This window comes from Pseudoliparis swirei, chromosome 9 (assembly GCF_029220125.1).
Source record: "Pseudoliparis swirei isolate HS2019 ecotype Mariana Trench chromosome 9, NWPU_hadal_v1, whole genome shotgun sequence".
Lineage (NCBI taxonomy): Eukaryota > Metazoa > Chordata > Actinopteri > Perciformes > Liparidae > Pseudoliparis > Pseudoliparis swirei.
This window is the reverse complement of record NC_079396.1, coordinates 24,385,034-24,409,812: the sequence shown is the minus strand read 5'-3', so window position 1 is coordinate 24,409,812 and position 24,779 is coordinate 24,385,034. Positions and strand designations below refer to the sequence as shown.

Below are 24,779 nucleotides of genomic sequence, written 5' to 3'. Positions count from 1 at the left end.
GGCCCTTTAAAGCCCAAAACCTTGGTTTTTGAATAAAAAGTTGGGAAATTTGTACCATTTTAAAATTCAAATTTTTGAAACCCCCAACCATGGGTTTATTAATAAGTTTTTTTTTGCATAAAAAATAAACCCTGATTGAAATTTTTTCCCCCTTTACCCCAAAAAAGAAAAAGGGCCATTAAAATTGGGTCCCAAAGGATTAAAAAATTCGACTTGAAAAAAAAAAAGCCTTTTATGTTTATTCCAAAATGTTGATCCAATTTTCAAAAACCAATTCAAAAATTTTAAGACAGAAAATTTTAAAGTAAGTAAGTTTAAAATAATTTTTCCCTTTAATGTTTGGGTTTAAAAAATTTCCTGAATGTAACAAAAAGAAGCCCCAATCTAAAAATTTGATACAATATGAAAATTTGGGTAAAAAAAGGGATTGCTCCCCTAACCCAAAAATTTTAAAAAATGGCCTACCTTGTTTTTTTTTGTTCAATAAAAAAATTCTAAAAGGTTCTCTTGTAAATTTTGAAAAAGGGAAATGCCCAAACCCAAAGGGGTTATTAAATTTTTTCGTGTCTAAGGGGTTTAAAATTAAGGGTTTGATATTTTCCTCTAAAAAATTTAACTTTTGAAGCCCATTGTTTTTAATTAAACCTGTGGGTTTTATTTTCTGGGATTTAAAAAAGTCTTTTGATTCAATATAGTTTTTTTTTTAAGTTTTAACAGTCTTTTGGTCAAGGGGAATTTAAAACGTTAAATTTACCAGAAATTTAACCTTTAAACCCATAAAGGGACATTTTTTAAATTTTTCCCCCAAACAGGGAAAATTTGGGCCCAAGAAAGAAACCTTAAAAGACTGTTGGTTTCAAAGTTTTGTGAAAAAAATTGAGTGTTGTTTCAGATGGCCTGCTTGTCTGAATGTTTTACCACAAACTGAACAACTGAATAGTTTCTCTCCTGTATGAACAGCTGAGTGTCGTTTTAGATTGCATGCTTGTCTGAATGTTTTACCACAAACTGAACAACTGAACAGTTCCTCTCCAGTATGAACAGCTGAGTGTCGTTTTAGATTGCCTGCTTGTCTAAATGTTTTACCACAAACTGAACAACTGAATAGTTTCTCTCCTCCTGTATGAACAGTTGAGTGTAGTTTTAGATTGCGTGCTTGTCTGAATGTTTTACCACAAACTGAACAACTGAATAGTTTCTCTCCTGTATGAACAGCTGAGTGTAGTTTTAGATTGCGTGCTTGTCTAAATGTTTTACCACAAACTGAACAACTGAATAGTTTCTCTCCTGTATGAACAGTTGAGTGTCGTCTTAGATTAAGTGCTTGTCTGAATGTTTTACCACAAACTGAACAACTGAATAGTTTCTCCCCTGTGTGGACAGTTAAGTGTCGTTTCAGATAGCATGCTCGGCTGAATGTTTTACCACAAACTGAACAATTGAATAGTTTCTCTCCTCCTGTATGAACAGTTGAGTGTTGTTTCAGAGGTTGCAGTTGTCTGAATGTTTTACCACAAACTGAAGAACTGGTCACTCCTGTTTTGGCTCCAGAGTGTCTCTTCGGATGTCTCTTTTGGCCAAAGCTTCCAGCATATTGAGAAGAGCTAATTGATGCGTTTCCAGTACCACAGTCCATGTCACCTACAGGGACTTCATTGTTTTCCAAAGGGTTTAAACGTGACTGAAGTTCCCGAGTCTCCTTCCAATCGTCACTGTTATCAGTCTCACATTCAGAGGATTGTGACGTCTCATCAGCAGTTGGTTGTAAAGGACTATCTGCATCTGATCTGGATCTGACTTCCTCTCCGTCTGCTTCTGTTTTCAAATGTTCTGCCTCTCTTTTGTCGGTTTTTATTGACTTTGAGAGCTGAGCTTCCTCATCATATTGACTCTTTACAGGGGTGAATGAGAACTTGATTCCAGCCTCCTCCAGCTTTTGAAGCTGCTCTCCCTCCTGACTGATCCTGAGTTCATCCTGCTCCTCTTTAATGTGTGGAGGCTCTGGGTCCTCCTGCTCCTCTTTAATGTGTGGAGGCTCTGGGTCCTCCTGCTCCTCTTTAATGTGTGGAGGCTCTGGGTTCTCCTGCTCCTCTTTAATGTTTGGGGGCTCTGGGTTCTCCTGGTCCTCCTGTTCCTCTTTAATGTGTGGAGGTTCTGGAGGCTCTGGGTTCTCCTGGTCCTCTTTAATGTGTGGAGGCTCTGGGTCCTCCTGCTCCTCTTTAATGTGTGGAGGCTCTGGGTCCTCCTGCTCCTCTTTAATGTGTGGAGGTTCTGGGTTCTCCTGCTCCTCCTTAATGTTTGAAGGCTCTGGGTTCTCCTGCTCCTCTTTAATGTGTGGAGGCTCTGGGTCCTCCTGCTCCTCTTTAATGTTTGGAGGCTCTGGGTTCTCCTGCTCCTCTTTAATGTTTGGAGGCTCTGGGTTCTCCTGCTCCTCTTTAATGTGTGGAGGCTCTGGGTCCTCCTGCTCCTCTTTAATGTTTGGAGGCTCTGGGTCCTCCTGCTCCTCTTTAATGTTTGGAGGCTCTGGGTCTTCCTGGTCCAGACTGGAGCTCCAGTCCTGCTGTTCAGGGGGAACCTCTTGTTTCATCACCAACTGCTGCTGGACGTCTGTGGAGAATAAAAAAATACATTTATACATCTTAAGAATCTCATATTGAACTCTAATATTCAATAGGTTTATTGATGAATGAGGTCAGGGTTTTGAGGGAGAACATGAACAAATCATAAGTGAAATCATCTGAAAGTACAATATGTACCTCTGAGGTGTCGTACAGTAAAACGTTCATGTACCTCTGAGGTGTCGTGTTAGCGTCTATCAAAATTGGAGGTGTGGGAAAGTACGACCTTCTCTCGTTCTCTCCTTTCCAACGGGAGAATTTATTCTCTGATCACGAGTCAAATACAAGTTTGATGCGATAGCAATCACAGCGGAGTCCTCTCCGGTCGGCACTAGTTGAAAACCCAAAACAACTCGTCCTCCCTTTCCACGTACGGGCCTCCATGCCCCCACATGTGAAGTCATCCTGACCAAGGATCTGCTGCACCCCCACCCCTTTCTCACAGGAGGGGGCCCTCGTCCCCCTCTCTCATTGTAACAACGTGATAACAAGTGTGTGTTGCGTTTGTGTGAGGCGAGTACCTAGCTTTGAGAGTCATAATATTTATTATCAGACACATATTCCACCTGCTATGTGATGTTATTCTGAATTTGCAGGAGCTTGAACACAATCGTCCCTTCAAAAATTCAGTTTTATATCATCAATCCCCCCTTTTACATAATTCATTATGTAACTAAACTAATATAAATCTAGCAGAATGGGCTCTATCAATACATAACTGTTACATCACATGTCATTTAGCAGACGCTTTTATCCAGAGACTTACAATAAGTGAATTCAACCACGAGTACAAACTCAGAACTAAGAGAATCAAAAAAGTAACATTTCTTCAAGAAGCCAAACTACAAAAATACCATAAGTAACACCATGATGAGTAATACCATAAATAATACCATGAGTAATCTTTCTACCATTGGAATGCGTTCGTCATATTTAAGTTTAATTTACATACATAATTTGTATGTTTTTAAATTCTGATTGTGACGTCATTATTAAATAACCCAGAATATGATGATGGGTTCTCTTGAACACTGGAAGTGATTCATAGGATCAATGTTTTGGGGGAAATTGAGGCGCCATAACTCCTCAAATACACTCAGGAAGGACCAGCCTCACGTGGTGAACGGAAATGAAGATAAATGAAGTCGGGAGTGTTTCGTCTCTCCTGCTCTTGCTTGTTATTGAGAATTAACAGACCTTGAAGAGACTAATCTTTTCATCATTAAAGAAAGTTGTTTGTGGTCCTTCAGAAACATGAATCAGACCAAAGGACCAGCATTGCTGCACTCAACGCTGGTTCCTCTTCCCCCTGAAGAGCTCCTCCAGTTCAACCCTTTCATCACAGCTTCTGGAGCTAAATCAAAGAACGAGAAGAGAGGCTGCAGAACACAGATCAATACGTCAGTTTGACCACTTTACATTACATGTCATTTAGCAGACGCCTTTATCCAAAGCGATTTACAATAAGTGCATTCAACCTAGAGTACAAACTAAGAACAACAAGAATACAGAAAGTAATATTTCCTCAACATAGTCGAACTTCAAAAGTACCACAATAAGAGCTATTTAAGTGCCACTGAAGTGCTAATCTGTGTTTTAATCCAGATAGTCGGAAAAGATGTGTTTTCAGTCTCCGGCAGAAGATGTAGAGACTTCCTGCTGTCCTGATGTCAGTGGGGAGCTCGTTCCACCAATCAGGAGCCAGGACAGCAAACAGTCTGGATGTAGAGTGATTAGCTCGAGGTGCAGGAGTCACAAGTCGGTTGGCTGTTGCCGAGCGGAGCGAACGTGCCGGGGTGTACGGTGTGACCACATCCCGGATGTAGACGGGGCCCGATCCGTTCAGAGCACGGTACGCCAGAACCAATGTTTTGAAGCGGCTGCTGCTCCACCAGTAACCAGTGAAGAGAGCGGAGGAGCGGAGTGGTGTGGGTGAATTACGGGAGACTGAAGACCAGCAGCTGCATTCTGGATGAGCTGCAGAGGTCGGATGGCCTCAGCAGGTAGAGCTGCCAGGAGGGAGTTGCAGTAGTCGAGGCGTGAAATGACCAGAGCCTGGACCAGAACCTGTGTCGCCTTCTGAGTAAGAAGAGGACGTGTTCTCCTGATGTTGTGCAGCATGTACCTACAGGAACGCGTCGTCGCAGCGATGTTGGCTGTCAGGGAGAGTTGACTGTCTAGTGTCACCCCGAGGTTCCTGGCAGTCAGGGTAGGGGCCAACACAGAGCTGTTGAAGGTGGTAGTCAGGTCATGGGTGCGGGAGCCTTTCCCTGGAAGGAATAGTAGCTCGGTCTTGTCAGGGTTGATTTTCAGGTGGTGAGCAGACATCCACTGAGAGATGTCGGTCAGACAGGCAGAGATTCGTGCCGCCACCTGTGTTTCGGACGGTGGAACCGGGAAGATCAGTTGGGTGTCATCGGCATAGCTATGGTAGGAGAAGCCGTGCGAACGAATGACAGAGCCGAGATAATTTGTGTACAGAGAGAAGAGGAGGGGACCCAGGACGGAGCCTTGAGGAACCCCAGTAGTGAGAGGACAAGGATCAGACACAGATCCTCTCCAAGTTACCCGGTAAGTGCGGTCGTTAAGGTAGGAAGAGAAAAGAGCGAGTGCAGTGCCTGAGATCCCCAGGTCCTGAAGAGAAGAGATAAGGATCTGGTGGTTCACGGTGTCAAATGCTGCAGAAAGGTCTAGAAGGATAAGAACAGAGGAGAGAGAGGCTGCTCTAGCAGTGTGAAGCTGCTCAGAGACAGCCAGGAGGGCCGTCTCTGTCGAGTGGCCGGCCTTGAATCCAGACTGGTGAGGGTCAAGAAGGTTGTTACTGTGGAGATAGGAGGACACTTGGCTAAAGATAGCTCGCTCCAGAGTTTTGGAGAGAAAAGGAAGAAGAGAGACCGGTCTGTAGTTGCTGACTTCAGACGGGTCGAGCGTGGGTTTCTTCAGGAGAGGGTTGACTCTCGCCTCCTTCAGAGAGTTGGGGAAACAGCCAGTTGAGAGGGAGCTGTTAATAAGATGGGTGAGAAAGGTCAGAAGGTCAGGGGCAATGGCCTGGAGAATGGGAGACGGGGTCAAGGGCGCAGGTGGTCGGTCGAGCGGAGGTCACCAAGCTAAGAACTTGATTGGGAGACAAGGGGGTGAGAGAGGAAAGAGAGGGGGATGAAGAAGTTGGTGTAGTGATAGAAGATGGATTAGTAAAGGAGGAGCGTATGTCGTCTATCTTGTTTGTAAAGTAGTCGACAAAGTGGCTCGGCAAAAGGTTGGAAGGAGGAGGGAGACAGGGGGGATCAAGGAGGTTGGAAAAGATAGAGAAGAGTTTTTTGGGGTTAGAGAAGGAAGACTGAATTTTGGTCAGGTAGAAAGAGCTTTTGGCTGCAGAGATAGAGGCAGAGAAAGAAGAGAGAAGAGATTGATAGAAGAGCAGGTCTTCCGCTTGATTCGATTTGCGTCATTCCCTTTATGGGAGTTTGATCACTTTACAGCAGTTTGATCACTTTACGGCAGTTTGACCACTTTACGGTAGTTTGATCACTTTACGGCAGTTATTTCACTTTACGGCAGTTTGACTTTACGGCAGTTATTTCACTTTACGGCAGTTTGATCACTTTCCGGCAGTTATTTCGCTTTACAGCAGTTTGATCGTTTTACGGCAGTTTGATCACTTTACGGCCGGTTTGCTCCTCCAGAAGTTGTTCTGGCCGTTCCGAAGACCGTCCCAAGAGATCTCCAGGTGCAGATTCCGTCACCAGTTTGACTCGAGGACCGTGAGGTGTTTAACCCTCTGGAGTCAGGGGTCATTTTCTCGGTTTTACAAACAAAATTAAATTCACCATTAAAAGGCTTTTGCATATGACACATACCCATGTGTTATACATCAAAAATTCCAGAACAATCTCAGCTCTCTATATCACAGGTCACTAACTGGCGGACCGCGGTCCGGGTCCGGACCCAGAGGCCGTCCCATCCGGACCCAGACCGCCAGCCAAAGCAGAAGGTTATGATTTCAAACCTGACGGGGTGTTTTAATTTTTTTACCCGGCGGCGCGGCGCAGCTTTTGCAGTCTTTACGGTAGTGGTTTAGCGGATGCGGAAACGCACAGACCAATTGCATGCGAGTTAAGCCATCCCACGTGATACCACTCAGCCAATCAAATCTATGCATTCTCGGCGGTAAACATTACGTCTCAACAGACAGCGCTACGCAGACAGATGAGAAAGTAGAGGCAGGTTACACTTGAAAAGACGGTAGAAAGAAAAAGAAAGATAGCGATACATGTAGAAAATAAAGGGAGAGAAACGGACGACTGCGCCGGAGAAAGTTTAGAAAAAGGCGAGTGAGACAGCAAAAGGGAGAAACGGACAACTGCGCGGAGAAAGTTGAGAAAAGGCGAGTGAGACAGCGAAAGGGAGAAACGGACAACTGCGCCGGAGAAAGTTGAGAAAAAGGCGAGTGAGACAGAGAAAGGGAGAGAAACATAAGGAACAAATGTCGCTCTCCAAAAAAAGAAAAATTGACAGCGAAAATAGAGCATTTAATCCGGAATGGACAGACTCATTTCTGTTCATACTTCCCACAGGGAGCACAAAACCATTGTGTCTTATATGTTCAGAAACCGTGGCACTTATTAAAAGTGGCAATGTGAAACGCCATTATGAGACAAAACATAAAGGTTTTGAACAAACATACCCACTCAAATCCGAAGTGAGAGCACAGAAAATAAGTGGTCTCACAGCCCAATATGAACAGTCCACCAGGATCCTGAGCCACACGTTCACTGCCCAACAACGTGCTCATGAGTGTTCCCTCAGAGTTGCTTGGATTTTGGGGCAACACAAAAAGCCATTTACTGATGGAGGGCTTGTCAAAGAATGCATGAGTGTCGTCGCTGAAACATTACTTGACGGAAAACCAAAACAAGAGCTTTGTGATAAGATAAAGCAAATACCCATGTCAGCATCATCTGCCACAAAGAAAAGTGAAATATTAACTCAGGATGTGCTAACCCAGCTAAATGAAGCCATACATAAGGCACTGTTAAGAATATATATTCTAGTTTAGCATAGCTTAGTATTGTTTGCATAAATATTATGTGTAAGTTGGAAAACACTGAATGGAGGCTAAAATCTCCATTCTTAGCACTCTGGTGTCTGACAGATCTAAAGAAAGATAGCAGTGTCACCTAAGGAATGTTGATGTAAACCCCCCTTGTGCACCAGCACTCATCGGAGGTGATCACTAGACAAAGAGCTCTCTATACTCTCATAGACAACTGAGGGTCCAGATGCGGCCATTATTCTCCTTCTTAGACAAGTTAAGCTTTCTGTCTCCACACTGACCCCTTCACCGATCCTCACACGCACACACTGACACGTGGAAGAAGCCCCCGTGTGCGAACGACCTAGAATCCAGACCCCATCCCTCAAACAAGGCGCCTTCCTGTCTTCCCCCACCTTTTCAATACATGTGAACTCATTGGCAGACGAGAAGAACCAAGGAATGAGCGGCAGAGGCGGGAGCTGGCAGAAAGAGCCAATGAGAAGACACCGCCCCCTTATCTCCTGACGAATCAGAACTGTTCCTTGCGGCTATTTAAAATGGCCGCTCACACTGAGTCGTGGTCTTTTCCTCCGGGGCCGAGGCCATCGGTCAGAGCTCTGGAGAAGGGTCCACAAATGATTGTCCACCTGTATCCTGATTTCTGAATAAAACGCTAATAGATATAACGTAGAAGTCTACCGCTCTTTCTTCCAGTGAGTCCTGTCTAGGTGGTGTGATGTTGTCCAACTCCAACAAATGGTAGCAAGAGAATGGTTGTGAAATCCGGTCCAGATGACCTGAGAAGGACGAGCACGAGAGACCCCCGGACGGACCACTGCGTTCAAGGCCCACTCCAAGAACCCTGATCAAAACACCGGTGTACAAAATAAGGTAGGACTGAACCTATTCATTTAAATCAGTCAGATTGAATACTCTAAATTTGATCAGGAGTATTGGAAGTGAGTATTGAAACTGCAAAATTGTTTGACTTGATTTTAATAGAAATAAAGCGTAAAAAGGGAAATCACGATACAGTTTGACACTAAAGTCCTCTAATAGAAGAGAGGCAGAGTCGGCCCCAAAGGAACCCGAGAAAGTCCTCTAATAGAAGAGCGCCCCCAAAGGAACCGGTAGTTTAGGTTAAAGTCCTCTAATAGAAGATAACGTTGGAGAGTCGCCAAAGGAACCGGGGTCGCGAGTTTAAAGTCCTCTAATAGAAGAGAGGCCGGGGTAACGTTGGAGAGTCGGCCCCAAAGGAAGTCCTCTAATAGAAGGGGTCGTAGTTTAAAGTCCTCTAATAGAGTCCTCTAATAGAAGTAGTTTAAAGTCCTCTAATAGAAGAGAGGGCCCCCAAAGCCGGGTAGTAGGAATTAAACACATGTGTATGCATAAACTGTGAATGAATGTTGAATACCGGTGGTGAATACATGTTGTCAAAGTGGGATCAACAGAGCAGAGTCGAAACCTCACGGTGTCAACGCAAGCTCTAGCCTGTTGAATTGCACGAGTGATAAATAAGGATTTATTGTTTTGAAAGGCACGCTGCCGAGTAAAGAACACATTGTATGGCGATTATGTACTACGTTTAAAAACAGTTACGAGTTTGAGATTGAGGAGGATACGGAGAAACAAAGAGGTAACTCCGCTTAAACAAGAGCAGAAAACGTAAACAAGGAGGAGACGAACTGCTGCGCGTCCCCGCGGAGTGCACGCGCCGTCACAGACAGAGCCGCCCCTCCCCTCTCCACTTAGCTGCGCGCGCAGCTACAGCAGGCTCCCTGAGCGAGCTAAAGTTGAGAGCAGCACGAGAGCAGGACAGTGACAAAAGGATTCCTTTTAAAGATAAGATATAGTGTTGGGTTTACTATTGATTTTAAGAAACAATAGTGGTTATTATTACAGTAATGCCGTTCGGCGTACGAGTAATTGATTTCCCATCACTGTGTTAGTACTGAGTTTTTATTTGTTTATTTTTTGATTGACAGTTTTAGAGAACAGTGTTGGGTTTACTGTTTTTCCTTTGGGAAAAGACAGTGGTTATTATTACAGTCGTCCGTTGGATGTACGAGTAATCGATTTCTCATGAGCTGTTAAGAAACTGACACCTATGTATGCGATGTGCAAATGTTTTGTTTTTTCCCCATAAGCTGACACCTGTTTATGCGATGTGCAAATGTTTAGTTTTTTCCCCATAAACTGATAGTGTGTGAACATCACCTTTCTTTCTGAAACATAGTTTTTAATAAGTACGTATTTTTAATATTAATAGAAAACGGACATTTGCAGATACCCAGATAAAGATAAAAGAACACAACAACACATAATGACGAGCCCACCCAAAGGAGAGATGACAGTGCGAGATTGGTTGAAAGAACGAGTGAAGGACAGAGCAGGCCTGAATTGGGCAGAAGTAAGCAACGTATTCAAAAGAGTAGAAGGAAGTTGGATACAAAGGGGATGGTTAAGACCAAACAATTCTCTCCCCAACGAGGAAGAAAGAGAAAGCATGAGGAAAAGCATAGACAAGGATGTAGAAGATGCAAAGACAGATATGACCAGATAAAAAAGGGTTTGAGTACAATTTCAACCCGTAAAAAGGCTAGAGTAGGAATAACAGAGGCGGAAGAAGAGAAGCAGGTCAAACAATGGGCCCTTGAGGAACTGGAACGTAAAACAAAATCGATAAGAGACGGCAGGGTAGAGAAAGCTCAGCAGCAGGACAGCAGTTTATACCCAAACCTAAAGAACACTAATCTAAAATAGACAGCAGAGCAGGCCCGACAGCGCCTCCATCATATCATTCAAGCAACCCATTCATACAGATGCCGGTAATAGAAGTGGAAGATGGAGGAATAAAGGCCTCCATCTCAGGCATCGTTACACTTAATGCAGTGCAGGGACAGGTGAATGCAGACTTTAAATCCAGAACCACAGATGACGAAGAGAGACTAAGCAACTTGTCAGGGACAACAGAAGGACGGAAGAATTCCTTTTGAAGATAACTATTAATTAGTAGAGTGTCGACCATCTTTACTTTTTGAAATGATGCTTTAAAGAAATGCATTGTTTTGCCAAAGTTTTAATTTTTCTTTAAATTAACTGATAAATTGCCTGGCTAGCTCAGTCAGTAGAGAATGAGACTTCTAATTCAAAGGTTGGAGGGTATTCAGTTTTAAATTGATCCCCTTTATTATTTTATATAGTAATCTATTTTATATTCCTCAGTCTCTCTTAAAGATTTGACCCTTTCAAGCATAACTGAAGTTTTTCCCAGCCACAAGGCACCTCTCTTAGCAGTTCACATTAAAAATAATAAAAAAACTGAGAAAAAAGGTTGATGGTTCTAAGATAATGATGATGCCACCATTTGATGGTGAGGATGAGCAGCTTATTTAGATAGAATCAGAGAGTTGTAGAATGACAAACTAGGGAAAGATTTCCTTGAATATAGCATGACTGAACAGTTTTTAGGTTATCAATAGAATCATCAGTGACTGTGACCATACAGACCGAACTGAAAGGGATAGTAGGACTAAAGTACATGAACTTCTATGACTTAGAAGCTCAGGTCAGACGACAAACAGATAAAATAAACAGCAGAGAAAAGATGACCTGACCAAAGCAGAAGTAAATGGCACAAGCCACGGTGCAGCAGACTGCAGCACAACTACATGGACCTTAAGTCCTGTATAGTCTGTATCCAGCTCCTCCTCCAAATCCATAAGCACTGATCTATCAACAGCCACAGCAAGCCACGTTTGCACCGCTTCAAGCTTAGTTCCCTCAAACCTTATGTCCCGCAACAGGTGGGTCAGCAGCCCATAGATGGGGCCCCATAACAGAGAGATAATATGCATAAAAGAAGCCCGCTCAGGAGTAAGAGGAGTAACTACTGGGGCAACGGAGGCTTTAGACGAGCATTAATAATTTTTAATTATAGTCAGGCTGGACATTGGGCTAATTTTTGTCCTTATCCACCACAGGGTTAAGCAGTCTCAGTCAGAACCACTTCAGTACTCTCATAATGTCTAACCCCGCCATAACAAGCACCCAACACATAGCCACAGCCACAAGGCAACAGTGATCCATGGCACCAGGCCCGGACCAGACACAGAATTAGGCGTGCCCAGATCCAACAGCTGACAGCGAACTGTATTCACTGAACAGAAATGTGCCACACCCACTAGTCACCCAATGATTCAACTGGAGACTAAAGAGACACTGAACAGGAAGCAAAGCGTCCGGTGGGACAGAGTAGATGATGATGACATCACACCTCTGCATGACAACAGCCTGCAGTGGAGACTTTGGTTCAAAGTCCTGCATCCCTACTCGCCACCAGGGGACCAAAGACATTGTGCCCTTAACTCCTCCTTGATACAAGATGAGATCTGAATTCCTGAGGGACTGCCTGCAACACAAGATTGAGGTTCGTGAAGACCCAGCTGAGGAGGCTTGGAGATCTATGCACTGAACAAGGAGTAGCAGCGGCCGGTGAATGAACACCAGAGTTGCAGATTGAATGCAGTCGTGACACTGCAGCTCCACATCACAGTTTGTCCAGAGTGGAGGCACAGAGAAGAACAATGGTGAAAGCAGAGGCTGATGCTACGGACTGAGTGCACAAAAACAAATTAAACGCTGGCATTACTCCACATTTGAGAAACATTAAAGAACTGCACACACATCGGAGGTCCAGTTATTATTAAGAGACACATGTTTAGACACATGCTTAGCCACACACATAGTAGAGAGAACACTGATCATGGGGACACTGACAACATGCTTAACTTATTTTTCAGACATTTTTAGGACTGAAGGGTGAACTGATGTGTGACTGATTCTGATAGCTCCCATAGAGGTAGAGTTAAAACTGCGTGCGATTCCAATTTAATCATCACAAGCATCCCTTAAGGATGGAACAGACTAGATATATTTTTAAATCATAGAATGGTTGTTATAGGCAGAGGTACTGGAGAGGACGAGGGCGCCCTGGAATACATTAATTAATTAAATTTCGTAAAACTTGGAAAATGGGCCTTGATTTGGGGCCAATAAATAAATGTGTAACCCGTTCTTTAATAATTAAGCCGACTTATTACCAATTAATGACGCCACGATACCTGACCCATTCCCCGTTCCAGACCCGCATCTGACGCTGACTAATTTACGACCCACTATGACATACTTCACTGTCATAGACTTGGCGAATGCATTCTTTTCCATACCACTGGCGGTTGAAAGTCAACCCTATTTTGCATTTACACATGATGGTAAACGCTACACATACTCTGTGTTACCACAAGGATACAGGGACTCCCCCGGTCTGTTCAACAAAGCACTGAAGGAACATTTGTCTGTTCTAACGATCCCAGCAGGTGTTGTGTTAATTCAGTATGTTGACGACCTACTGCTAGCGGCAGAAACAGCTGAGCTGTGTCTGGACATGACCCTGGCACTCTTGACCCTATTATCAGATAAGGGCTACAAAGTCAAAAGAGAAAAAGTGCAGTGCTGCAGACGACAGGTTACCTTTCTAGGCAGACAGATTTCAGCAGAAGGACTCACTATAACTAACAGCCAAAGAGAAAGCATCCTACACCACACCAAGCCACAGACAGTCGCAGAAATGCTCTCATTTCTCGGCCTAACTGGTTACAGCCGTTCACATGTACCAGACTACACAGGAGCGACAGCCCCCCTAAGGGACATAGTGCGCATTGCAGGTCCAAGAAACATGACAGCCACCTTGGATTGGACATCAGAGGCCTCAGAGGCCTTTTCGAACGTTAAACAGATTTTGTCCCAAGCTGCGGCCCTCAGGAGCCCTGATTATGGCTCTCCCTTTCACCTTGATGTTTCTGAAAGGAATGGCTTTGTCAATGCCATCCTATATCAGAAACAAAGAGGGGACAGGTGTGTATTATTGTACCACTCATCTAAATTAGATGTAGTAGAAACAGGACAAACCACATGCGGAAGATATGTGGCATCAGTAGCCAAGGCACTAGATAAAACAGCACACATAACCATGGGACATGAAGTAATGATACACACAACACATGGTGTGGCAGCATTTCTGCTGAGCAAAGAATTCACATTCAGCGCAGCCAGAAAGACCAAGCTCCATAACACCTGTACGGCCTCTAATGTAACCTATGAGACAGGACTAAACAACATGGCGAACAGAGTCACGAATGGTCCTCCACATGTGTGTGAAGAACACGCAGTAAAAGAGAACAAGCTAAGAATAGACCTGCATAACACCCCCTTAACAGACCCAGACATGACCCTATTCAGTGACGGCTGTTGCTATAGGACACAGGAAGGAAACAAAGCATCATATGCAGTGGTAGAGCAGACTGAAGAAGGTGAATATGAGATCAGGAAAGAAGGCGTAATACCACAACCAGCATCAGCACAGGTTGCAGAAGTAATCGCACTGACTCAAGCACTGACTCTGGCCACAGGAAAGACAGCCAATATTTACACAGACTCTGCGTATGCGCATGGAGCTGTACATATTGACGGCCCTGCATGGGTCAGACGACATTTTATCACCTCGAGTGACCAACCAATCAAACACAGAGCTCAGATGGAACAGCTACTAGACGCAGTACAGCTGCCCAGAAAAGTAGCCGTGATGAAATGTAAAGGACATGACAAAAACACCAAAGACAATGTCAGCACAGGAAATGACGCAGCAGACGCTGCAGCCAAAGCCGCAGGAGGCTATGTGCCAAGACAGATGATATGCAGACCAGAACTACCACAACAGACTGAACTAACTGAGAACGAGTTAGTGGAAATACAAGTTAAAGCAGGACCTTATGAGTGGTCGTCATGGGGAAGAAAAGGAGCAACCAGAGACTCCACCTCTAAAGAGGGACTATGGAGAAGCCATGATGGCCGAATAGTGGCTCCTGCCCAACTCGTGCCCCTTCTGTTAAAAGATGCACACGGCCTCACACATGAAGGAAAAAAGAGAACATTGATGAATATCAATCACCTATGGTGGCATCCACATATGGAGAGTATGGTAAATTTGTATTGTGATGAATGTACTGTTTGTGGAAACCACAATGCAAAGAAGCCGTTCCAGTCCCCCATGGGATCCTACCCGGTTCCCTCAGCATGCTTCCAAGAAATCATGATAGACTACACAGACATGGGACCAGATAATGTAGTCGCAGGAAAGAGATATCTGTTGGTAATGGTAGACAGGTTCTCCAAGAGGGTGGAGGCAATCCCGACCAGAAAAGAAGACTCGCTTTCCGTGGTAAAGAGGTTGAGAAATGAACTCATACCCAGGTACGGAGTGCCCAGAGTAATCAGATCAGACAATGGAGCACATTTTAACAGCAAACTGCTGGCAGAAGTTGAGGCCTCACTGGGGATTTCCCATAAATATGGTTCGGTGTATCATCCTCAATCTCAAGGTCTGGTAGAAAGAGCAAATCAAACAATCAAAGGAAAGATAGCTAAGGCCTGTGAGGGAACCAAGTTGACGTGGGTTCAAGCATTACCTTTAGCTCTGATGTCCATGAGAACATCACCAGGTGCCAAAACGCATTTGACCCCTCATGAAATACTGACGGGAAGACCAATGCCAGGGCCACCCAGAGACGGAGGTCACGTGCCGCCTCTGGATGTCCAAATGATCGAAATGAGTGACTACATGAAAAAGCTAACATCCCTTACCACAGCTCTCTCCCTGCAGGTGTCCAGGGCCCATGCGACACCAGCGGGGGAAGAACAGAGTAAGGTCAAAATTGGCGACTGGGTCAGGGTCAAAGTTCACAAAAGAAAGTGGACTGAGCCTAGGTGGACTGGTCTGTACGAAGTGAAGGAGGTTACTTCACACATGGTCCAGGTCAAGGGTAAGGCAGAGGCACCTTGACGCCACCTGACACATTGTGCCCCAGCCACCTGTCCAACAGGGACATTGACAGAAACACAATCAGATCGAAAAAAAGTTGAGGACCAGAGGTCGCGCCAGAGGGGTATCGGGGATCCTGATAGCCCTGCTAGAAGGCCCCCCCCCCCGCAAACCACTATAGGAACAGCTGGAAGGCAGACAAACTGTTCTAATGGTCATGGGACTGACCCTTGCCATTATCGTAGGATTAGTCATGTGAGGTTTAGAGAAGAACCTGCCAAAAAGACATTATAATAGAAAAAGATTAGGGAGAATATTGTTATTAATGTATGTTGCCTGAGAGTGACTGTATGTTAATATTATAGATTGAAGCCAGTTGAATTACATGAAGGAAAAGAAAGGTTGGAAAGAAAGGAGACAGAAAGGAGACAAGAAGGAGACAGAGAGAGAGACAAATGAGAGAAGAATTAGACAGAAAAGAGAGAGAAATCGAAGAAGAAGACTCTTATTGTGAAAATACTTGGTTACGCGACTTGACCGGAAGTCAAACCAACACCTACAAGAAGTTGAGAAATATTTCTAGAGAGCACATTCACACGGAGCAGTCTATTGCCCAATCACAGGTGATAGTCGCGAGAGCTAATCAACAATTGAAGCAATTGAGACAATGATGGCTAAATTATCCTCAGAGGAGGGAGAACATTTCTCTCCCATGAGTTATTGACATGAAGACCCATGCGGGGTCTACAAAGAGTTAGGAGACAGTCCTAGACTTGACATATTTCAGAGAATATTCTGGGGAAAAAATAATAACTGACCAGATCTAAGTTTTTCTCCAAATAGGTTGCCGAAGCCCAATAGGAGCCAGCTGATGAGTCATCAGTGGAACCAGGTGACTGGGTAAGACTCGAGGTTCACATGGGAAGTGGACTGAGCCCAGGTGGACAGGGTGTTTTGAAGTCATCGCAAGGACTTCACAGCGCCCTCCAGGTGAGAGGCTTCATCAAGAGAGGAGCACCGTATAACACATTGTACATTTGCAGATCAGCCGGCCGAAGAATCACAACCAGCCGCTGAATAGTTGCCTCATCAGGGTAATTCTGACTAACAGATGTGAGGTCACTTCCACACATTTCCGACATCAACTCTCACTGTTCACTGTGTGAGACTTGCCATTAGCTGCACCACCAGGTGCGACTGTTTGTTTTCCCATGATGCTTTCAAGGGACGAAAGAGAAGATTGACGGACGAATACCTGCCTGCTATCAGATCCTAGTAGGATTTGAATATTTCTATGCCCTAGTCAAGGGCAACAGATAGGATCAATTACATTTATCATAACCAGTAAAGATAAATAAAGTTAGATTGGATTGGATAAGTAATTGAGACTCTGTTGGACGACGGATGGCCATTTAATAGATGATTCCTCCCACACGGGGTGAGAAGCTGTTACTCCGACTCAGTTAAAGATTGCGAATTCAAGCCTAGAAAGTATTAGATACTTATTAAATATAGAAATTAAAATACAATTTTTCATAGTCAAGTGTCACATTCTGTATAGATCCGGCCTAGTGGCTGTTGTGTTGTGTTTTCTCATTCTCTTCAACAGCTACACCTGACGCTCCAGCATCGACCTCCATCGTGTGCTGACTGACTGCTGTGAGGACCTGCTGTGAGGACCTGCTGTGAGGAGCTGCCCACAGGAGCATCGGACACCATCATCACCCGGAACAGAGAGACTGAGGAGCCAATGAAGAGCACGCTCTACCACCCACGATGCTGCCCATGAGAGTCATGTCGAATCCAGGGCCCATGCGACACCAGTGGAAGAACAACAACAAGCCTGACCAGGACAATCCAAACGAAATCCAGTTCAAGACAGCCGGAGGAGACGCTGACGCGGACGCGGAGCAGAGGACCAGAGGACCAGAGGACCAGAGGACCAGAGGAGCAGAAGGACCAGAGGGACCAGAAGGACCAGAAGGACTTCCAGGACCCAGACCAGGATGAAGCAGATGACGCCGACCAGACAGGATGAAGCAGATAAGTTGCAGCGGGGACCGGATCGTCAACTGGTTATCAGGACGCCAACCTGCTACTCACCAGCCGCTAGGATGCAAGACCCCCCCCCTGCCTGACCACTCTCAATTTCACCTCTTTCCTTCGACACCTGCACACTACAGATTTAACGCACACAGACCTACTGACTTCCCTAGGATGGAAGATCTAAGAGTGTGGATCGGAGTGCCACAGGACAGAAACCACGCCCCTATTCCCATCCCTAACAGAGAGACTCTCTCCCCGAGAAATAGGTATCTTACAGGTCTTATGGGACCTTAATCTAGGCAACGAAAGATTGTATTTCAGGAGACTCATTCACGTCAAATGACAGAGCTAAGACAGGACGAGGAGACCAGAGCACGTAGCCGCTCAGTGCAGCCAGGCCATGACAAGATCTGGCATGGAAAGGGAAATAAATATTCCCAGAGAAAGGGTTCACATCCAGCGGATGTGAAAAGAGGGATTTGTTAAGAATATATATTCTAGTTTAGCATAGCTTAGTATTGTTTGCATAAATATTATGTGTAAGTTGGAAAACACTGAATGGAGGCTAAAATCTCCATTCTTAGCACTCTGGTGTCTGACAGATCTAAAGAAAGATAGCAGTGTCACCTAAGGAATGTTGATGTAAACCCCCCTTGTGCACCAGCACTCATCGGAGGTGATCACTAGACAAAGAGCTCTCTATACTCTCATAGACAACTGAGGGTCCAGATGCGGCCATTATTCTCCTTCTTAGACAAGTTAAGCCCTTTCTGTCTCTCCACACTGACCCCCCCTTCACCGATCCCCCTCACACGCACACACTGACACGTGGGAAGAAGCCCCCCCCCGTGTGCGAACGACCTTCGGAGAGAATCCAGACCCCCATCCCTCAAACAAGGCGCCTTCCTGTCTTCCCCCACCTTTTCAATACATGTGAACTCATTGGCAGACGAGAAGAACCAAGGAATGAGCGGCAGAGGCGGGAGCTGGCAGAAAGAGCCAATGAGAAGACACCGCCCCCTTATCTCCTGACGAATCAGAACTGTTCCTTGCGGCTATTTAAAATGGCCGCTCACACTGAGTCGTGGTCTTTTCCTCCGGGGCCGAGGCCATCGGTCAGAGCTCTGGAGAAGGGTCCACAAATGATTGTCCACCTGTATCCTGATTTCTGAATAAAACGCTAATAGATATAACGTAGAAGTCTACCGCTCTTTCTTCCAGTGAGTCCTGTCCAGGTGGTGTGATGTTGTCCAACTCCAACAGCACCATGTGTAGGCTTAGCTGTGGATGAGTCCACTGACATCTGTGACAATGCTCAGCTGTTAGTGTACGTCAGGTTTTTCAACACAGACCAGAAAGCATTCTGTGAAGACCTGTTAGGTGTCACTCCCCTTCAGACCAGTCCAAGAGGAGAAGATATCTACCTGGCCATTAAGGAGATGTTAACGAAGAGAGGAATAGAACCAACACAAGTGGTTTCAATCGCCACAGATGGAGCCCCTGCTATGATAGGGAGAGAGAAAGGAGCTGTAGCAAGACTGAAAGAGGACAATCCAGAGCTCATAGCTTACCATTGCATCATTCATCAATCTGTCCTCTGTGCCTCCCTGTCAGATGAGCATGCTGAAGTGATGAATACAATGATGAAAATGATCAATTTTCTCAGGGCATCCTCTTCCACCCAGCATCGCATGCTGAGGGAATTCCTCAGAGAAGTTGATGCCAATGCTGATGATCTTTTGCTGCACAATAATTTGAGATGGCTCAGCAAAGGGAGGGTCTTAGCACGCTTTTGGTCCATCAGGAGGGAAGTAGCATCTTTTTTGGCAGAGCTAACACATCAGAAAGCAACACAGTTTTCTCTCTTTTTAGGAAACGATAAACAGATGGATAATGTGGCCTTTTTGGTTGATATCACTGCACATCTGAATGAACTGAATTTGAGGCTACAAGGCAAGGACAATTCAATTTGTGAACTGATGACCGCTGTCCGCTCCTTTCAAAAGAAACTTGAGTTGTTCAAGGAAGACCTGCAGGGAGACTGTGCACACTTCCCAGCAGTGCAGGAACAGGTTCAGGGACAGAGAGATGCGTCTTCTTTTGTTGACTTCATTGATAAGCTGATCGTAAACTTCAGCAACCGTTTGACAGCTTCAGCTTTGGACAGCAGCTCACCATGTTCATTCAGAACCCATTTATCATCACTGATGTCAGGGGTTCTCAAAGGAAGTCACACAGCACTTTAAATGGGTAAATCCTGGGCCTCTCAGATGCAACTGGTTGATCTCCAAGCAGATGTGTCCCTGAAAGAGCAGTTTCTAAGAACTGACCCTTCCACTTTCTGGCTCCAAACGGTCCCTGAGACAGCTTTTCCAGGTCTGAGGAAAGTTGCCATATATATCTTGACCATGTTTGGCTCCACCTACAACTGCGAGGCAGCTTTCTCCACGATGAATATCATCAAAATAAATATCGTTCGAGGCTCACCAATGAGCACCTCCACATGTGCATGAGGATGGCCCTGACTCCATTCAAGCCCAGGTTTAAAGTCCTGGCAGAACAAGCTAGAGCTCAATTCTCACACTGAGCAAACAAGTGGGGGAGTGGGATGCAAGAGTGATGCTCTAAAACTGTTCAATTGTTAAGATGTGTTGAGATTTATTATCTGTAAAATTGTTTGAGACTGTGAAACAAATGGGGAAATTTAAGCTTTTCCTCCCTTTATTTAATTTTTCTGAAGTTAAGCACTTTATTTGATTATTATAATTGATTATTACATGCACAATTTTCATTTTGTATTTATTTTATTTTAAAATGCAGCCCTATTTTTATTTAGTTCATGAGAACATTATACATATCTGCAGTCCAGTTCTATGTTACATGATAATAAATATTGTTAAAAAGTGTTTTAATCGTACTGAATTCATTTGATTTGAAAGGTATTGATTACATGCAGATGTTGATACAACTACCAGGCTATATATATCACACTAAATAGTTAGACATTATGATCTTCTGGACCTTTGCTTCAAGAAAATTTCTCTAACTGGACCTCTTAACATTTTAGTTGAATACCCCTGCTCTATATAATGAGGCACAATTGTCCTCAGGTACAAGTGGAAAGAAAAAATATGGCCCTAAAGCTGAAAATGTAAGTTCGATTTCTCAAAATTCTTCATATCTCTTCTGAAAACACACCTTTACTCATGTGGACCAACTGTTTTGGTGTTTAAAATTAGTTTACCAAAGGTCATAGGTTCACAAAAGCAGTGAAATATCTGAATACAATGCTAGATACATGTAAATAAATGTCAAAAACCAAATTTTGTACTATCGTTTTTTTAGTAGAAATTATGTGGTCCGTCACACATTCACCAATATGATAAAGATGGGACTGAGAAATGACTTCATTCTGCAGTTACAGTTTCATGGGGTGTGTGCAAATAAAAAATGACCATTACATTTTTTCTTCTTCAAATAAATATGTATTATACATTAGAAAACGTAAACATATTCTCCATAATATTCATGTTGAGACATAGAAAACAGAACACAAATATTGATACAGAATATTTACAATATGGCTTCACTATAATGGCATCATGTCATCGTGTCATGGTCCTCCGGGGCACGAATCCTCTTTACTGGCCGGGCAGGTAGAGCTGCAGGTGGGGCTGCAGGTGGATCTGCAGGCTGCACTGCAGGCGCTGGTGAATCCTCTCTGTAAAATATAATACTAGTCAGCACCGCGCGCACGTAACGGGCACCGTGACGGGACACGGTAACAGAAACGGTAAAACGGACACGTAACAGATACGCAAAGGATACGTAAAGTTTAGTGAAGACTCTTACCCGGTCCAAGTGGATCTCTTCTGGCTGCGTGTTCCTCCTCGTGGCTCTGCAGCTCCTCTGAGGCTCCGCGCTGCTCGCCAAAGTCGCTGCAGCTGCTTCCTTGTTGTAAAGTCCGTTCGCGCCGTTCTCTGACTGACAGACTGCTAATGAGCTTCACCTGGAAGGTGGGTAGGTCCTTGTGATTTCTTGGGTGTTCATTGGTTGTTCTTCTCCGCAAAATGTTGACGGACAACCGCATTGGCAAATCACAGTACTCGGTGCCGCGTCACCCGACACGTTCGTCCCCCTATCTTTCTCTGTGAATCGCAGAGGAGCTTACGGTAGAGAAATGAACGGAAGAGGAAATCCTCCGGATTCATCCAGTATTATAAACGTATCTCGGCGACGTATTGTCGCGGAGATATACAGATTTTAAAAATGTAAAGCTGTCAAAACGCACTGCCGCGTGCTTTGACTTCAGAGGGTTAAAGTTCCTCCCTGATGAATGAGATCAGAGGAGAGCTGGAAACCAATCAGATCCACCAAAAGTCTCGCTCACTGCAGCTGACGAGCTGGAAACGGACCAAATGTGACTTGAAGCCGTGAAACGAGCACGAAGACCGGGAACAATCGTGAAGCGGCACCAACCTGATGTGTGTAGCTCATGTTCTCCTAAACGAGAAACGATGTCCTCATACGCTGCTGTCAACGTGTCCAACAGCCCAAACGCCTCGTCGACGACCTCGTCCACGTGCTGCTTCACCAACGGCCTCAGCATTTCTCCTGGAGACAACTGTGTAACTTATTTAACAGTCTCAGAAATGAATAAGAAGCTAGAAAAATGTCTTATATCAGAAACAGAGTGGAAACATTAACAGTATAAGCAATAAATATGAAGCTAAATAAGTGTAGTGTAACAGTAATATCAGTACAGAGTGGAAATATTTAACAAGTCTAAGCAATTAATATCAGGCTAAATAAATGTGAATTTGCAGGAGCTTGAACACAACAGTCCCTTCAATAAGTCAGTTTTATATTCGCAGTAGTACAGTAACAAGTACAATATGTACCTCTGAGGTAACGAGTACCTTTGTGATGTATCATAGTAAAAAGGTATGGACGTGTTTACGTACTGCAGTACCTGGAACTCTACCTCAGTACATGATGTGAATACTTCCTCCAGAACTGGTTCCATCAGTTTAACCTTCCTCTTGTGTAAGGGTCGGCACCGACCCGTTTTAGGTTTTAAATGCATAAAAGAACCACATAAATTTGTTTATTTGCATCAAGGCTTTTTGACTTTGTCAGGAAACTCTATTTCAACAAAATAAAAACATTTTGTTTCACTAAATTATAAAATGCTCTGGTTGAAATTATGACCTTTGTGTTGTTAGGGTCGGTTTCGACCCGGTTATAAAAATAAGATTATAAAGCAATAATTAGAGCCAAAACTGAAATCATATGTGCACTGTCAGCCAACACAGTGACAGCCAGCTCCTCTCCCAATCATGTGAGCTTTAGGGGATTCTCATTTTGCATTGTTATCTACAGAATCTACAGATTTACACAGGCACAGCTGCGAGTGGCATCCCCGAGAAAAACCAAGGAAAACGTGTGGTCCTCGATATGACTACTGGACTGCAGGGTCACAATATCACTTGTGACAATTTCTTTAGCAGCCATGACTCAGGCCACCTGATTCTAAAAGAAAGGTGTGAGGTCTGCCCAAGCAGTAAGGACAGAAAGACACACGTATTGTGCTTCAACTGCAAGAAATATCTCTGCAAAGAACACACTAAAAGTGTCACTTTTTGCCACACATGCATCTAAACACATACAAGTTCTTGCACACAGAGACTTTTACTCTGATTTAGTTTTTATTAGTTTTGGAACTAGTTATTGATTTCTATTGGTTTGATTTGCTTGATTGGTTGTTTGTTTGACCTTGCAAATCTATTTTTTGTGTTATGACTTATTCTGCTTTTCATTTTGTGTTTGTATTAAAGTTATATTGCTGAAAAAAATACTTTAGCCTTTTTCTTGAAGTAAATATATATGGGTCGAAATTGACCCCAACACCATAGATGTTACTATAGTTAATAATATTTCAATTCAAAAATAAATAAAGCAAATATATTTCAGAGACGTGTTCTAATACCCCTCAGTAATAGTCAGGTAACACAACAACCCTTTATTTATTTATATGATTCTCTTGAGTTTCATTTTACCATTTTAAAAATTGAAATACGGTATACTGGCCCAGAGGCCCACTCCAAAAATATTCAAACCAATATTTTCAAGAATAAGGAAGCCTAACAAGGTAACCAAGAGATGAGAAACAAATTGGATGATAGATAATTGTTGTTAGTGTCTTTTACAGCTGATTTAAGACACGGGTCAAAACCGACCCGTTAACATAAGAGATGGTAACAGAAAGCTAGCACAGGAGGACGGTTAAAGTGATTAAGACCAGGGCTCTCAAGTTTTGAAGACAGGCAAGAGTGACATTTCCATCAGCAGCAGCAGCAGCAGCTGATTGGCTATTGTGTAGCCCATTTCTTTGTTTTGATTGGCTGATAAGTGGCTCCTCACAGAAGAACTCCAGGGGAGCGCTTGATTCCTCCACGGTGAGGGCAGCGCGGCCAGCTCATGTTTGCGCGCTGCGGCACATTAAAACATTAAATAGCCGAGAGGTTTTTTCAGCGTGAGAAATACGATGTGTGGCGGGAGTCTCACGCTCAATGCGTGACACTTGAGAGCCCTGAATTGTACATCATTAAGTGTTTGACCATTAACTAATAATAAACAAAACTGTATTCAAAACAAAGACATATTAACGCAAACATGTTAATATAAATGGTAACAGGGTATAACTCACGGATGAAGTCGATTTAGTGGACCTTAAGGCGTGGATTGCGCAGATTGTCAACAGATTACACTCCGTGAGCTCGTGTGCCAAAAGCGGACTTCCTGAATGTCACTTCTTCTTCTTCTTTTTGTTTTTAGGCGGCTGGCATCCAAACTGGTGCATTACCGCCACCTACTGCCTTTCTTTGCGAACTAGAAATAGCAAGCCCTTTATCCCCTCAAAAAGAAAAGAAAAGAAAATAAATAAAAATGAAAGAAAATTAAACTAAACTAAGAAGGGAGCCCTGTCAACTTCAGTGCCCTAAATTCTTCTCTTCAACCCTGTCTCCTTCAGATACTGCAGCACCCTTCCTGCCCCCAAGGATAATGCATCCCTCAATTGCACCCCTCCTACTGCCAGCCTCCTCTTCAACCTGCCTCGCTCGTTTCCAAATTTCTGGCAATGCCACATGATATGATCCACCGTTTCTGCTGTCTTGCAGTACTCGCACAGTCCAGTTGG

The 24,779-nt window shown here is 44.1% G+C and overlaps 1 protein-coding gene across 1 annotated transcript in view; it reads right to left on the bottom strand.

Moving 5' to 3' along the window:
• LOC130200137 (cilia- and flagella-associated protein 251-like) overlaps nucleotides 1-24,391 on the bottom strand; it is a 281,786-nt gene extending 257,395 nt beyond the window's left edge. Inside the window, exons 1-2 of the mRNA XM_056424143.1 lie at nucleotides 24,288-24,391; nucleotides 22,058-22,192 (exon numbers count right to left, since the gene is read on the bottom strand). Of these exons, the coding sequence (XP_056280118.1) occupies nucleotides 22,058-22,187 (130 nt within the window). The 5' untranslated portion in view covers nucleotides 22,188-22,192; nucleotides 24,288-24,391. The remainder of the gene's footprint in view (nucleotides 1-22,057; nucleotides 22,193-24,287) is intronic.
• Nucleotides 24,392-24,779: the final 388 nt, after the last annotated feature.